The 17,622-nt window shown below is 37.4% G+C and overlaps 1 protein-coding gene across 3 annotated transcripts in view; it reads right to left on the bottom strand.

Annotated features, from left to right (window-relative positions):
* Nucleotides 1–17,622, bottom strand: part of KCNIP4 (potassium voltage-gated channel interacting protein 4) — an 849,343-nt gene that overhangs the window by 20,566 nt on the left and 811,155 nt on the right. For all 3 annotated transcript variants that reach the window (XM_075066548.1, XM_032767902.2, XM_032767900.2), the window contains exon 3: nt 5,943–6,012. In XM_075066548.1, coding sequence (XP_074922649.1) covers nt 5,943–6,012 — 70 coding nt within the window. The remainder of the gene's footprint in view (nt 1–5,942; nt 6,013–17,622) is intronic.

The following is a 17,622-nucleotide window of genomic DNA, read 5'->3' as shown; positions in this document are numbered from 1 at the left end:
GGTATAGCTCACTCAATCAATTTCCTGCCACTGCAGGGACCTCTGGGTTGATGCACCTCAGTCCCTCCCATGCTCTGCCTGTGGCACATAACAGTTTAGTCTCCTGTGAGCGTTAACACTTCGTCTAATTTTGGTTGTTAGGTTTAGTGTGCTGGTGCTGGGTGGTGTTGGTGGCCTGTGATATGCAGGAAATCAGACTAGATAACCTGGTGGCCTCTTCTTGCCTTAACCTCTCTGACTCTAAATACATAGACTGTTTTGGCAAGATTTTCAAAAGAGCTCAGCACCCGATCTCGCCCTTTGTTTAGGAGTGTCAAACAGATAGTTAAGGGTTCATGTCTCTTTTACCTGTAAAGGGTTAACAAACAGGGAACCAAAAACACCTGACCAGAGGACCAATCAGGAAACAAGATACGTTCAAATCTCGGTGAAGGGAAGCCTTTGTTTGTGGTTTTTGGGTTTTGCTTTGTTCTCTCTGGATCCTGAAAGGGACTAGATGTGCAACCAGGTTTCTTGCCAATCTCCCTGCTACAGTCTCTTATTATTCCAGAATAATTGTATTAAGTAGAAAGCGTTATAGTCTTTTTAATTGTTTTCTGCAGTGTATTTGGCAAATGTGTAGTTTGCTGCAGTAGTGTTTTAAATGATTTTGCTGAGGAGGTTTTTCTCTGGTGTTATAAGCTGAAAGACCTATCATTTACCATCTAGATTATAGAGAAATTTACTTTTTTTCTTTCTTTATTATAAAGCTTTGGCTTTTTAGACTGTTTGATTTTTTCCTAGTTTTGAGTTTCCAAAGGGAAATTGAGGTCTGTACTCCCAAGGATTGTGGGAGAAGAAAGGTAAATTTCCTCTTTGTTTAGATTCACGGAGGCTTGAATTTTGTATTGCTCGTGAGGGAAGAGGAGGGTAGAGTGGGAAAGCCTCTTGTTTAATTCCAAGGAGTTGATCCAGTATCTATCAGATAACCCAGGAGAGGATAAGCCTGGAGAGGCACGGTGAGGGAAAGAGTTTACTTTCCTTGTGTAGATCCAGGGGGTCTGGATCATTGGGCGTCCCCAGGAAGGTTTTGGGGAGGCCAGAGTTTATCAGGCACTCAAAGTCCTATTGGTTCAGCCTTATCAATCTAAGCTGGGTAATATTAAGCTCTAGAGGGAATTCATGCTGTACCCCAATTTTTGGACGCTAAGGTTCAATGGGGTAGAATACTATGACAAGGAGTTATACATTCTGATAATCTGGGGATCGGTTTAAATGTATGGGTGTGGTCGTAAATTATTGCACTAAACAATGCATCTGAAACCCAAGAAGCAAAGAACTGACTTGTGGCTCAGTCCACACAGAGGAACTGCAAGCGTCAACCCGAGGCACTGCACAGAGCCCCAGTTGAAAACTCCTTGCAGGCCGTCGCCTTTGTGGCTTTCTGGTGTAGGATCAATAAATCTCTCTGGGTTATTCTAAAAAGGGCAAAAAGATCCTGGTGGCACCTATACTACAGGACCTTTTGGCAGCATGAGTTGGGTGATACCCACTTATCCGTGCACGAAAAAAGGGGTATTCACCCACGAAACGCTCATGCTCCAAAATTCTGTTAGTCGTATTAAGACAGTGCACAGGAGTGCTTAGAGCTGCTTTTACAGTCCAGACTAACAACAAGCTACTCCTCTGGCTACGTGTCATTTATTCTAATACTACTGGAAATTGCTAACACAGACTGGATATACTATATCATTAACCAGACAATACCTCTGGTGTGGTTTATCTGCGAGGCCGGGAGAGGAGGGATATGCTACTATCAAAATCACTGATTTATTTTCTTTGTATGATTGAGATAATTTAATAGAATGAAAATATCCTTCACAACAAAACTGAAAGGGACATGATGTAGTGCTGTACTATCATCATCATCCGACAACATGGCATAATAATTTTCATGTGATAGAAGATAAAAGATATTACAGTAGACAGTTTCACAGACAAATAGTTCACTTTTTAATCTACTACTTAACTATTAATTTAAAATAATAATTAGGACATTGAGTCTTCTGAATATGCAAAATCTGAGTGTAAAGGGAAGCAAAATGACATTCTTTAGAATTAGCATTCTTTACAATGAAATAGTTGGCTAATAACTGGCCTGACTTATTGTAATGAGTGAAGTTTCTGTATGGGATTTAAAAAGCAACTCTATTGGGCTAACTTGGATCACCATTGAATCATGCCAGTTTTATTCATGGCTTCAATAGGAACAGAGTGAGGTCAGTGCTGGCCACTTTTAAAAATTGCACCTGCACATGCACTGAAATAGGAACCTATATTCCCCAAATATGACTGACATATCAATCACTAATTTCTAATACTTTCATAAAGGATTTCAGAATTTACACATTATTAACATGGTAGCTTCTAATAAAGAATAAATGAAGGCATTATCCTCGCACTGGCAACAGTGAGTTTAGAACTGTGTATTGTAGATGTGATTTTATAGCTGAGCCCTATTAGCAATGTCCCTCAGAATCTTGTCAGGCGTCTCATAATACATTCTGTTACCTCTGTTCAGTGTTTAAGTACTCTCAGAAACCAGAAACATTAAGGGCAGATTCTGAGCTTATTGACATTAGTGGAACCATTATCAATAATTCCATAGGAGTCAATAGGAATTATACTTGGATATAAAACTGGTCTAACCAAAAGAAAAAGCAGGCCTTATATGCTATCTTCTCTCACAATCCCAACAGACCATATACTAAATTTATGGTGATAGCTGTTTACATGTTTGAATTTTTTTTTAATTAATGTAATTTATATTCCTCCTGGTTCAAGGAGAATTATGAGCAGAGATATGAGAGGTGGAAAGTGGAGTTAAAATCATAACATGCTGATGAATTTTTATAAAAACCTCTGCAAGCATCTTATTCAGAAGGATTAACACATTATTAGCTCTCCATAACACCTCCTATTATTGATGAATGAATTCATTGGATTTGATATCTCTTAATGTGGACAAATATCAAGATGATATTAGTATGTGTGGAGCCCCTTTGAGAAATATGTAGAAAAGAAGTTTCTCAATTCAGGAAAGCCTACATGCTATGGGTATATAGCTGTGACATTTGTTTCATGTATTTTACCAACATTATATGAAGCAAAAGTAAAAAAGGGTGAGTTCTGTTATACTGGTCTAGATTGGAGAATGCCTATTGGTGAAAATGTGGAAGATAGGAAGTTCATAGTTTCTTTCTTCTTCTTTCTTCTGCTGCTTTAACTTGCTAAAGCATGGTGGATTACAGTGGGAAAAGTTGCTTTTACAAACCAGGGTAACTTATAACTGATACTACAGTTTTATACTGATTGGTATAAAACACTAGACAGATAGATAGCAGTTCGCAGTTCTACTCTTCTTAAATGTTTTGTTCTTCCTTTTGAATGTTCCTGGTTGTTGTGGGTTTCAACAGTGGTAACCCACAATAGTTACTACCCCTATACCTTCTAGCTTTTTATTTAAAATAAAACTAATTGAGAGTTTTTGTTGCTACTAATTAAGGTTTTACATAAAAATGAAAAGCACAGCCATTGCCAGTTAGCTCCATGGAAACCTTCCACTCTCCAGTGTTATAGGAAGACATGAACAGGGACAACTGAATAGAAAAGAAGTGGGGAGGGAACAGAGTAAGGAAAAGGTGGAGGGGAGAATAAACACTGAAGGAAAATCTGAGGTTCAAGAAGGAAACGTTAGTCATAAGTGATTATGTACTTTCATTTCACTGAAATATAGGGAAGATTGAGAAATTACTGAACATCACAGGAAACCACTTCACTGAATAAAGAGGATGAAAAAAGACCTGAAGTAGGGAAAGAAATCCCACTGAAGTTAATAGGATTTCACCCACTTACACTAGATTTGAATTTGGCCCACTTAAACTACCTCCAACACAAATTCCTACTGGGGGAGAGATAGGCAAAGAGTAGCAAAGACATAGCTATATTAAAGCTTACAAGGAGATGAGCTGCTGAGAGAATCCTGATTTTCAAAGATACTCAGATTGTGTATTCACAACTATATCCTGACACCTTGTAAATACCTCCTCTTTTTTATTACTGTCATACATGCCGTGAATACGTCTATCCATTAAGATACTTACAATTCTCTACAGAACTTTATACAACCAGTTTATTAATATGAACAATGGGCTGATAATCCAATTTAGAAATTCACAAGCGCAGTTCACAAGCATCTTATTCAGAAGGACTAACACATTATTAGCTCTCCATAACACCTCCTATTATTTATGAATGAATTCACTGGATTTGATATCTCTTAATGTGGACAAATATCAAGATGATATTAGTATGTGTGGAGCCCCTTTGAGAAATATGTAGAAAAGAAGTTTCTCAATTNCATGCTCCAAAATGTCTGTTAGTCTATAAGGTGCCACAGGATTCTTTGCTGCTTTTACAGATCCAGACTAACACAGCTACTCCTCTGGTACCTGTCTTTATTCTAAACTACTGGAAATTCCTAACACAGCTGAATATTATAATCCTTACCCAAGCAAATCTCTGTGTGGTTTTCTGCCCGAGTAAGGATTGCACTATCAAATCACTATTTTTTTCTTTGTATATTGATATAATTTAAATAGAATGAAAATATCCTTTCACAACAAAAACTGAAAGGGAGACATGAATTTGTGTTGTACTTGCTCTTCCGACAGTGCATAAATATTTTATCTCTGACTAGAAGAATAAAGTTTCAGTAGACAGTCACAGACAAATAGTTCACTTTTTTAATACTACTACTTAACTACTTTTTAAAATAATAATTAGGACATTGAGTCTTCTGAATATGCAAAATCTGAGTGTAAAGGGAAGCAAAATGACATTCTTTAGAATGTGCTTCTTACAATGAAAATTTGGCTAATAACTGGCCTGACTTTTGTAAATGAGTGAAGTTTCTGTATGGGATTTTAAAAAGCAACTCTGTATTGGGCTAACTTGGCTCCCATTGAAATCAATGCCAGTTTTATCACTGGCTTCAATGGGAACAGAGTTAGGTCAGTGCTGGCCACTTTTAAAAATTGCACCTGCCATGCACTGAAATAGGAACCTATATCCCCAAATATGACTGACATATCAATCACTATCCTTCCTATATACTTCATAAGGATTTCTTGAATTTTACACATATTAACAATATGGTAGCTCTAATAAAGAATACAATGAAGCATATTAGAACTGGGAACAGTGAGTTTAAGGAAACTGTGTATGTAGATGTGATTTATAGCTGAGCCCTATTAGCAATGTCCTCAAGGAATCTTGTGGTCTCATTAATACATTTGTACCTCTGTTCAGTGTTAAGTACTCTAAGAAAACAGAAACATTAAGGGACAGATTCTGAGCTTATTGACATTAGTGAAAACCATAAATAATTCCATAGGAGTCAATAGAATTATACTGATATAAAACTGGTCTAACCAAAAGAAAAAGCAGGCCTTATATGCTATCTTCTCTCACAATCCCAACAGACCATATACTAAATTTATGGTGATAGCTGTTTACATGTTTGAATTTTTTTTTAATTAATGTAATTTATATTCCTCCTGGTTCAAGGAGAATTATGAGCAGAGATATGAGAGGTGGAAAGTGGAGTTAAAATCATAACATGCTGATGAATTTTTATAAAAACCTCTGCAAGCATCTTATTCAGAAGGATTAACACATTATTAGCTCTCCATAACACCTCCTATTATTGATGAATGAATTCATTGGATTTGATATCTCTTAATGTGGACAAATATCAAGATGATATTAGTATGTGTGGAGCCCCTTTGAGAAATATGTAGAAAAGAAGTTTCTCAATTCAGGAAAGCTTACATGCTATGGGTGAGAGCTTTGCCACTGACTTCAGTGGCAAATAATGCTAATTATGTCTGCAGAGTACTCACCTCCCTGTGGAAAGAACTGAGAATAAATCTCTTTGAAGGTCTCTTCATTAACAATCCCACTGGGACACTCCTAAGGAAAGTCACAGAGAAGACATATGAGTAAACTGTCCATTCACTGCAGTGCAAACAAATCAGTTGTTCATGAGATCATACAACCAAGTGATAAAGCTGATATAGGTAAATCTGAGATATAAAAATACCAAAAAAACAAAATCTGATTCTTGCATTTTAAAACAAATATTAATAATTTATCAATTTAAAGCCACTTTTTAATAAACTTCCTCTTCTATGCCACACTGAAACATCAGTATCTTCACAGAGCTGGGTGACTGACACAAGCAGCACTAAGCTCTGCTGCAGTCCTTCCTCTACGGAACTGTCAATGTAGCCTTTGGCCATAGGCTACCTCACAGCTGTAGACAGCACTCATGCTGAATGGAAGCCAGCTACACAGTATTGAGATAGTATTCCCTTGAGATTCCACCTCAAGGGTAAAGGATGTGGACATTGAACTCAGAAGAACCCAGCACAGAAGAAGAAAATCAAACCCCAAAGATCCTCCTGTCCCATTATTCCTTGTGTGTGGACCAAGTTAGTTAGAGAGGGGAAACAAGATGATTGGAAGGTAGGCTAAAGGGCAGGCAGATTAGGAGGAAGGCAAACTAGGCAAGGTGAAAAAGATATCAAGGGAGAAAAAGAAAAATAGAATGGTGATTTTATAAAAATGATCTTTAGAGACAGAAGAAATAGAAGGGAGATGGTGTTATCTACTGGCTAGTGTAGGCAACTTGGCTCTGAGAGATCTATGTTCAATTCTTCATTCTGCCAGTGACTCAGTGGCTGCCCTTGGCAATTCACTTAACTTCTCAGTGCCTTAGTTTCCCCATCTATAAAATGGGGATGAGAAAACTGACCCACATTGCTAAGATCTTTAAGATCCTTGGATGGAAAGCACCATACAAAGTATTTTTATTAAACAGAAAGGAAAGAAAAGAAAAACTTTGACATTAGTACATTTAATTTTAATTTATTCATGTGCTTACAATTTGGCGTGATGGGAAATTAGGAATTCATGGACTTAGACTCAGGAAAGGGGACATGTGAGGTATTGGAGGGTAAGATGAAGGTCATAAACAATATGATTTTTCATGTGGGCTCAAAAATCAAAACGGAACACTGAATGCATTCATAGTTCTAATAATCTATTCTAGATAGCAAATAGGAGTTCAGCGATAGCAAATAGGAGTCTGTACGCTGAATTCTCTCCCTTTTCTTTAGTTTACAGAGAAAGACATCCAGAGTAAGCCCTTTTCATTCAATGTGCAATCTGCTGTCTTTTTGGTAGGTCACAAGAGGCATAGTAAATATTAGCAACTCCAATTTCATCAGTCCTTAGGTTAGGCTAGACAGTAGTGTCAGGAAGAAAACTGCCATTTCCTGACAGCATACAACTATACATGTTAACTGTTACAAATAATGCTGTCACAGAGGAGATGATTCAAATGTACCCTGGAACAACTTGCCTGAATTATATTTTATGTTAGCTCAGTTATAAGTTAGCAACTGCCATGCAGCTTGGTTTTTGTGATATGAGTCAATTACCATAGATAACAGGATTTGTCAATGCTTTCTCTAAAACAGATACTTTGCTTTGACACTTAACAAACTAATGTATTAACACACTGGTTGAAAGAAATACTGTTTGAAAAACAATCCACTTTCATGGAACTCTATAGCAGTAGCGCCAGTAATGACCACTTGGGTCACCTAACTTGACCCTCTGAATTTTGCTGAGCTCTTCACTACATCATTTCCATTAATGTCTTATTGGATATCTGCAGTAAGGGCATCTTAAGCACAGCCATTCTACTGGCCAATTGTTCTTGTTAAAAACGTTCCGTCTAAGGTCTAGCCTAAATATTCCTTTCTTTAGCTTAAGGCCACTTCTCCTTGTTCTACCATTCCCTGAGATCGTGGAGAGTTCTGTTCTTTCTTTAATACCATTATCTTGAAAATATTTATAGACAAAGATCATGTGCCCCTCCCGGAGTCATCTCTTTTCTAGACTTATAAATTTATCTCTTTTGTGTTAAGGGGGTGTCTTTGGCCCACCAAGGGATAAAATATTAAGAAGACCCTTGTTTTCTGTTACAACACTAAATAGTGTCTGTGCCATATTATTGCTGGCTTATTCCCATTGTAACAACCATGATTAAAAATCTTTTATTAAACACATAGAAAAGGAAGTTAAACCTTTTGAAAGTTAAAAAGTAAATAAGCCTTTCATCTGAACAATTTTCGATATTCTGTTTCCCTTTAGTTATACTGAGTTTTCTATAGGAGAAAACCTCCGTTCGATATTCTTTTCCAATTGAATTAATGATGGTATTAACTGTTCCTTGTAGGAAAAAAAGAAAGCTAATTTCAATGGTCTTGAGCTGTGGTCATTGAAGTCAAATCCTGTTTCCTTTAAAAGAAAACAAGATAACCCCACACAAAAGGGGAGACAAAAGAATAGTAGAGATAGAAAATACAGCTTCTGTCTCTGACAATCACTCTCATTTGCAACCCTGGGAAATTACAGGTACATTTCATGGTCTTATCAGACACTCTTAAATCTGGCAAACTTTTACCAGTGACATGCTGTCTAAGGCATTGCTTGCAGCTGGCCTTTCTGGGCACAGGCTCACAGCAGTGTTGTAAAAGGGGGAGTTGCCTTGTTAAACTAACACAGGCTGTTTTTAGCCAGGAGGCAAAAAGAGAAATATGGAAAAGAGGAGAAATAAGGAGAGGGGAAAAAATGACACATGAACAAGGGCATAACACTAGGCACCGCAGTTTCACATTTTAGATGTTGTTCAGGAGCTAGCTGGAGCTGGCAGAGGTGCTGATGCCATTAAGCTTCCCTCTCTATGGCTTTGTCTGATTAGGACATCTTTCAGGATCAGGATAATAAAGGCATAGTGGGGTCATCATGGATCTTGGGGCCCCTAGAAGTGATAAGGATAATGGGAGCCATGATGATGAACTTGCTTCTTCCAGTCCACCCATCCCACTGGCTCTTTCAGTGGCCCCCAGATAAACAATGTCAAGAAAGGTGGTAACTTCAGCCCAATAAAATTAATGAAGCCAAAATCACTCTGCTACTAGAGACATTACTTCCCATTTCTAGAATCTTTCAACTTCTTGTTAACCTAAAAAATTCAATTAGTACCAGTCTATTTATCTCCAACTTTTACTTACTTTTGTAAACAATTTTATAAGATTGGCTGAGTTGGACTTTGTACCTTGAATAATTTAACATAGGGCTTCTCACAATGGCTCTCTCCATCTCTCCTCACATGCTTTATCCACTAACCCTTGTACAATTTTGTTTACCTTGTTTTGTTTCAGGAACCTGTTCATGTCCATTTACTTAGAAGCTGTGCATGTTTAATTTGTTTTGTCTTGTTCCCCTGGGTATGTTTTCATTTTCATTGAAAATGTTAATTTACTATAATCCCAAAATATAATGGAGCAACACGTGTATATGCTTTTAATTCTGATTCTTCAAATTAAAAAAAAATGAACTGGTTTCTTAGGGCCCAATCCAACTCCTAATAAAGGCAATGCATGTTTTCCTAATGACTGTAATGGGAGCTGGATAAAATCTTTAATCTGATACTTATAGGATGAGAGTTTAACAATGAACTTTCTTCTAATATCACAGTTCAGGCAAAAACTGGATCTGTCATTCCAGATAAAGGGTTAGTGGTCAGCTTTCCAGCACACATTAGCCCAGAGATACTCGCTGAAGCTCAGTCTAGGGCCTTATAAGCCACATATGGCTCTTAGAGACTTGTAGAGTCCACAGATCTGAATGTGGCTCCTCTCAGGTGGAACACACTCTCTATGTTGCACTGAAATAGATGGGGAACGCTGATCAAATTCACCAGAGGCACCATTTTCCCTCCCATCCACCTAAACAGCTGGAGAGAAAATGTGCAGTTGAAAGTAGTAAAGTGAGGAGGAAAAAATTCCTTCTTCTCAGAAGGCAGAAGTGAGGAACAGGAGGGGAGAGAGGAGGAACAGTCCCTCTCTCTCATCAACCAGGTAGGTGTGAGAGGAAAGGAAGAGTGGGAGAGGGTGATAGTGTTAAATGGAGTATATGAGAGTCACAGATAGACACATGCTGACATTCTGACATTGGTTTGTGTGATTTGTGAGAAAGCATCATCATGTACTGATGCAGAGCTGCAATGTCATGACTGAAACACTGCAGCACCATATGAACACTGCACATCAATTATTTGCCAGTTCTCTTTGAATCTGTTGGGCTTTATAAATTCTGTAGGTGTTGGTATAAGTTAGGAGGAGAAGAGATGAGAATAGGGGAGAAAAACTAGTGCAAAAATGATGATTAAGCTGCTTTTCAGCCAAGTGAAAGAAATAGATTTACTTGATTAATTCAGAACAATATCGAAGAGTGCCACTAGAACTAATCTCCATAAAGTGGTGAAAGAGTCCAAACGAAACTTAAATTGAAAGGGCAAACTATTTTTAACAAAAGTTCATATTGCTCTGTGAATTGTGCTCCATGGATCTTTGTTCTGATTATCCTTGTAAGAAAGTCCATTCAACACACTATCTGACAGCGCAGAAATGATGGAGGAATGGAACTTCACCATTTGCAAAGCTGTCCCTTTCACATTGGCTTTCTTATTCATACTTGCCCTGTGTGGGTTATAAATCTCAAACAGTTGAAATAAAATAAAAGAAACTATGAAAGGATGTGGCAAAAGAAAAAAAAATTCCAATATTTTATTACTTCATCAAAATATTTTATGTTGATTAGAAAATGTCTCACTGAATAGTCAGCTGAGAATCCAGGATGAGAAGAAAGGAGAATGTTGTTATAAAGGACATGAGCGGCTATAAGAAAGAACCAAAGGATAGAAATAAAACCTGTACCTTTTGCGAGAGATTTTTCCACAATTCAAGAGTGAAAACCATCTCTAGAGTATAGTATTTAGAGCCTGATCCTGATCCCATTGAAATGAATAAGAGCATTACCACTTACTTCAGTGCCAGCAGAACTGGACTCTAAGCAGGTTACCAAAGAATGCTTAACTCTTGTGTCTTAACACAGAGCAAAAAGCCAAGCATGTCTGTCTCTATTTCTTTATTAGTCTTTCTCCCCTCACCCGCTGCCCATCCCTGAACTGCAATGCCTCCCTTCTTTTGTATCAACTTAAAAGTCTACTCCAATTCTCCCATACCTTATCTGCATTACTTTTTGGAACCGCATAGTTCCCTCCAGCTCCCTGAAAACCACTCACACAGTACTTGCCCACTACTTCCTTTCCATGCTATCATTCATCCGCAGGCTGAAGAAAATTAAAGAAACACTTTGTACTTTTAAAGACTTTTCCATTTAAGGACTTCATTGTGCTTTATAAATTAAGTCCCACAGCACCCTGGTACAGTAGATATACTGGAACATGGTTTATCAGTGAGGCAATAGAAGTTAGCATCTCACCCTTAGGTGACATAAGAAGTCTGAGACTGCACTGTGAACAGAACACACATTCCCTGGCCTTAACATAAAACTATCCTTCCAGCTGTGTGAGTTGAAAGAAACTGAAAATAACTGGGTATTGTCACAAAGAATAGTAATGTTGAGTGTAGGAGAAAAGGGAAAATCTTTATGGTCCTAGGACCGCTGCCTTTAACTATATCACTGGTTCATCTCTAGGGGTAAGGTTTGTAGAACTGGCCCCTTAATTAACTGACCTCAGTTAATTGGGTTCAGTGGGACTACTCACATGCATAAGTCTTCATAATATCTGGTCCTTACTTTGTTCAATATTTTGAAACAGTTTGTAGGAATGATGCTATATGTAATAAAATAGGATTAGATATAATTTATATTCAAGATAAAATATAATCTCAAATGGTAAATTTTGTAAATTGCAATTTAAAAATTATCAAGAATTTGGTTCCTGATCCTGACTGATGCTGCACATCTATCATTCAGCTCCCATTGTAAGTCATTTATTAAGATCAGGCACTTAAGAGTTTTCTACAAAGATGTGATACCCTCTTATTGTACAGATACAACCAGATGAAAGCATGTGAGCATGATTTAATTAGAGACAGAATTAGATGGATATTTTTGCATAGTCAAACTTCATTTGTGGACAGATATGTTCATGTAACACTTTGTCTGTCTTGTCTATTTAGCTTAGAACAGGGGTAGGCAACCTATGGCATGCGTGCCGCAGGTGGCATGAGAGCTGATTTTCAGTGGCATTCATGCTGCCTGGGACGTGGACACCAGTCCGGGGGGTCTCTGCATTTTAATTTAATTTTAAATGAAGCTTCTTAAACATTTTAAAAACCTTATTTACTTTACATACAACAATAGTTTAGTTATTTATTATAGACTTATAGAAATAGACCTTCTAAAAATGTTAAAATGTATTACTGGCATGCGAAACCTTAAATTAGAGAGAATAAATGAAGACTCGGCACACCACTTCTGAAAGATTGCCGACCCCTGGCTTAGAAGCTCTTTGGGGCAAGGTACTATATAACACTTAGCTCTGATATTAGTTGGAGTCTCTGGTTGTTACTCTAATAACAATATACAGCATCTTTAATTTAAGAGTGAGGGATTTTTTGTTTGCTTGTTTGAAACTCTAATCTCCTCTGGTACGCAATGTCACAAAACTAACAGCTTTTTTAACATCTTTAGTAATGTTAATGGCATATAATTATTCAGAACTAGATTTTATTAGTTTATAAATCTGTCTGATGTGTATTGCTATTACCTGGGGAACCTGCATTTAGCTGAAACTGATATTGAAAATATATCACCATCAAGGTTAGAGATCCAGTGGTTTACATGAAAAGATAATTAGCGTCAACTTGATTAGTATATTGTACACTCTGAGTGGTGATGAAGTGTGAGGTCTGCAATATCTCCAGACAAAATTTTTGCTGTACCTTTAATGGTTTTATTGTACATACATCCTTCTAGGAGCCGGCATTAACATAAAACATTATGTTCTATAACTCTGTGCAAATACCATAATGGAGTCCAAAATGCTGCTTGAATACAAACTTCAGATTTGAGAATAGTGAGTTGGGGTTTAGTTGCAGTACAAGTGAAGTTACAGTCACACAGGCTGAAGTGACCAAGATGACTACAGGAATAGCATTATAATTTATCACTGTGACAAACTGGATTCAAACACCTTGTTCAGCTAATTGTATATGGAATATCATTCTGTCTCATTGGCAGGGAAGTCTCATTCTAGCATCCACTTAAATGAGAAGACAGGGTAACACCTTTTAAATGTGCTGTATATGAAACATTGATGAAGACGAATCAGAAATGGCATTGCTAAAGGTTGCCTTTTGCTGGAATGCTCTTTTTCTATAATAGTGACACGTGACAATCAAAAATGGGCCAGTGACAATACTCAAACAGTCAATGGGACTATGCAATCCATCTGCCATGTAAAGGCCAGTTTCTGCCCTTGTGCATGCAGGCATACGATATAAGTCAACTGGAACCCTGTGGGAGCATACTCAAGGGCAGAATTTGGCCTTCTTTTGTTGTACACTTGGCTATCCAATGTACTTTAACTTATTCTTAAATAGATCTGATACAAGTCTAATTCTTCAACTCTCCTAAAATTTGGTTCACAGGGATAGAATCTGTTTTAGAAACTTGCACTAGATAAGCAATACAGATTTACTGTAGGTAAGTACAAATAATGGTGGGGCAGATCCGACCTCTGTTTTCTCCTCAGGGTAATCTTTAAATAAAAATGCTGAGAGATAAGACAGCAATAATGTGTTCAATACCGGACTTTTTTCAAGTGTCTGGTTCTAATTTCCATTAGTGTAACAATTTATTACTGCCACATATACTCTATAAGGCAATCATGATCTAGCAACCCCATCTTAGGACAAGTAGTTCCAATATGAACTTTTGTACACTAACGACTCATGGTAAGATACTATCTCACCTAAATAACTATTTTCTATTCCCTCCTTATCCCTTGGCAGTGTAACTTTAAAACTCTCAATTCTAAATGCTAATAAAATGCTACAGTAGGGACTGGTCCCGCAAAGTGCTGAGTGCCACTTTTAATACGCTGAATACCATTACATTCTTGTACGAGGTATTCAGCGCACCATAGAATCACAGAAATGTAGGGCTGGGAAGGATCTTGAGAGGTCATCTTGTCCAGTCCCCTGCACTGAGGGATCACCAAGTACACCTAGACTATCTCTGACAGGTGTTTATCTAACCTGTTCTTAAAAACCTACAGTGATGGGGATTCCACAACATCCCTTGGAAGCCTGTTGCAGTGCTTAACTATCCTTATAGTTAGAATTTTTTTCCTAATATCTAACCTAAATGTCTCCTGTTGCAGAACAAGCTGATTACTTCTTGTCCTACCTTCAGTGGGCACAAAGAAGAATTTATAACAGCACCTAATATATTGGAAGACTATAATCAGCCCCCACAATCATCTTTTCTCAAGACATGTCCTTTTTTAACCTTTTAGTATCACATGATAAGGCTCTTAGGGCCAGATTTTTAAAGGTATTTAGGCTCCTCCCATTAAAATCAATGGGAGTTAGGTGCCTAAAATACCTCGAAAATGTGGCTTTCAGTGTTCAGCAATAAGGAATGACAGATTCATCAACACCACAGGCATACAATTGCTCAGCTACTACAGTGATGGGATATTACTTTTTCCCCCCAACAAATAACTAGGGACAATAGCATGCAGACTACATTCTACAAGTTTAACTCTGGACATTCTCTTGTCTCTGATGACTAGCCCTTTACTCTGGCCTCATCCTACCCCCTTCTTTCTCTCATGGCTCTCTACTGACAGCCTCACTCTTCCTGCCCTACATGATCCTTTCCAGCTTCCTTCCTTTCATCCCTCCCTCCTCTCCCCTGTTTTCCTTCTGTCCCCTTTCCTCCTCCTCACTTAATTTCTTCCTTCCCATTTCCTCCCTTTTTTCCTACTCCTATTCTGTGTCACCAGATTATGTAAACGTATCACATTACTGCTATGTTTGCTCTCCCTTTCCCCTTCCTTCCTTCCTAACATTTGTCACACTTATTGCTGTGTAGTTTCTTCAATTAGGTTGTAAGCACTTTGGGATAGGGATAGTGAATATCTATGTGATTGAATAGCGCCTAGCAGTACGAGACCCCAATTTTGATTGTGGCCTTTGGTTGCAATTGAAATATAAATAATAATAGATATAAAGCTAAACTTTAACTAGCTTTACTGCTGTGGATTTTGATGAATATAAGTACTTGGTCTTCAAGATCAAGTCCTTATTAGAACCTGCCCTTCAATGCTGATATTCTATACCAATGGCTAATAAGTTAATATAGGGAACCAATTTAATTTTCAGTGACCACAAGAGCATAAGTATTTCTATATCAGAATGGATTAATGATCTGTCAAGTCCAATATCTCAGTTCATCTGGACACTATGGCAAATGGCACAGGAAATTATAACCCTCCTCCCAGTCATTCAAATGACTCAGCAATATTTTTGTCAAAAAATTTCAACCAAAACACTGAAAAATAAACTTTCTTTGGAAACTAATTTCTGTGGTAAAATATTTGTGACTAAAATTTTAAATGGGAAATTTCTGAATGAAAAACTTTATTTTGAGTTAAAATCTTTTTGTTTGTTTTTTTAAAAAACCTTTTTTGAAACATGGTTATTTCAAAACTTTAGATTTTGGTTTTTTTCAACTTTTCCTCACTAGACAAAAAAATTACATCTATGGAATACTTTTTTCTTCTTTTTTCTTTTATTTTAATTTTTCCTATTTCTATTCTGTAACATTTCAAAAAATTTCCATCTTTGGAGTTACAAAAGTGCAAAAGGAAAAATTAAAAATGCTGTAACTTTGTCACTTTAACTTTTCAAAAGTTAAGAAAATTAAGAAGAGTTTGATAACCTCTAATTATATCATTATACTTGCAGTGAAAGTTTTGTCTTCGCTTCTCCCAAGGACTGGTTTATCTCATAAGAACTTAAGAATGGCCATACTTGGTCAGACCAAATGTCCATTTAGCCCAGGATCCTGTCTTCCAACAGTGGCCATTGCCAGATGTCTCAGAGGGAATGAACAGAAGAGGTAATCATCAAGTGATCCACCCCCTGCCACCCATTCCCAGCTTCTGGCAAACAGAGGCTAGGGACACCATCCCTGCCCATCCTGACTAATAGCCACTGATGGACCTATCCTCCATGAATTTATCTAGTTCTTTTTGGAACCCTGTTATAGTCTTGGCCTTCACAACATTCTCTGGCAAGGAGTTCCACAGCTTGACTGTGTATTATGTGAAAAAATACTTCCATTTGTAGGGGTAGAGAGCAGGGTAGAGATCAGCTAAGCAGTCCACAAGTAAAGACTCTAACTCAGCTGGGAAAGATGATCATCTTGTTCCTTGAATTAATAATGTTGATTTTGTTATAACTGGTGCACATAAAGGCTATAAAGAAACAGTGGGTCTGAGGCTTGAGACAGAAGAAGCTGTGGTCTGTTACTGAGAGGGATCTTGTTCTTGGTTACAGTCTTTAACCTTTTTCATGTTAACTGAACTCCGCTTTGAATCATGTGCTTCTATACTTCCAAATCTGCATGGTTCAAGTACTTGCTATATCTGCAATGCTGCAAGAGACTAGAGTAATGATAATTCATATAATTATCCTTCCACCTCTGACTAATGTGAATGAAATACAGATGTCCTCACGATTTTTACATTTGAATATACTGAGCCAAGTGATAATTTTTCTACTCAAAGCACTTTCTTACAACACCAAATTCATCGCCCTAGCTAAGTGTTACACTATGAATTTTTATTTTCTGATTAAGCATCCAACTCTAATTTTGCTCAGAAATAGACTGTTCTGAATTTAATTGCATCATGGTAAATTTGTGTTCAGATTCCATGGTGAAGGATCAGGGGCTGTTTAGGAGAATAACTATCCTCAGCAACCACTAGTCAAAAGTTTCTCAAACTTTTCTCCCTCTCCCAGTACCTGATTCTGGTAGCCAAACTATTGTCAAACTGTATCTCTTCAGAGATTAAAAAAACAGAACTGTGTGAAAATGGGAGCACATCAAAGCCAAACTACCACATTTTATCTTTTAACCGATCTAATGAAAAGGCAAAAATTTTAGCTTTTTGCTGGGAAGAATTTTTTGTCAATTCAATTCAGATAATAATGTCCCTTCTTCCCACTGTCTCTAATAGAGGTCACGGCTTTGCAGGACCAGTCATGTTTCAATTTTGCAAATATAGAAAGATGAGATCCTGACAGCAGAAGGCAAGTAGTGAGAGAGGAAGAAGAAGGATGGGAAGGAGGGAGGAATTAACCTGACATCAGATTTAAAAATAAAGTGGGGTTTGCTTTGAGTTTTAGCCATCATTTTATTAGATACCCAGAGGCATTCACATGAGGGTGCAATAGATCTAAATATTATTATTGAGGGGTGGGTGTAAGATGACTCTGAGTCTTCTTGTTTCTACGGTGGTCTGACCTTCAAAACTGTGCATTTTCTGTATCCAGATGAAACGGTTAACTACTTGACCTACTGAATGAAGTTATAATGCATGAAGTTAAAGTTTAAATAGAA

Source organism: Chelonoidis abingdonii, chromosome 5 (genome assembly GCF_003597395.2).
Source record: "Chelonoidis abingdonii isolate Lonesome George chromosome 5, CheloAbing_2.0, whole genome shotgun sequence".
In the NCBI taxonomy this organism is placed as follows: Eukaryota; Metazoa; Chordata; order Testudines; family Testudinidae; genus Chelonoidis; species Chelonoidis abingdonii.
This window is presented reverse-complemented; position numbering and strand designations above follow the sequence as displayed.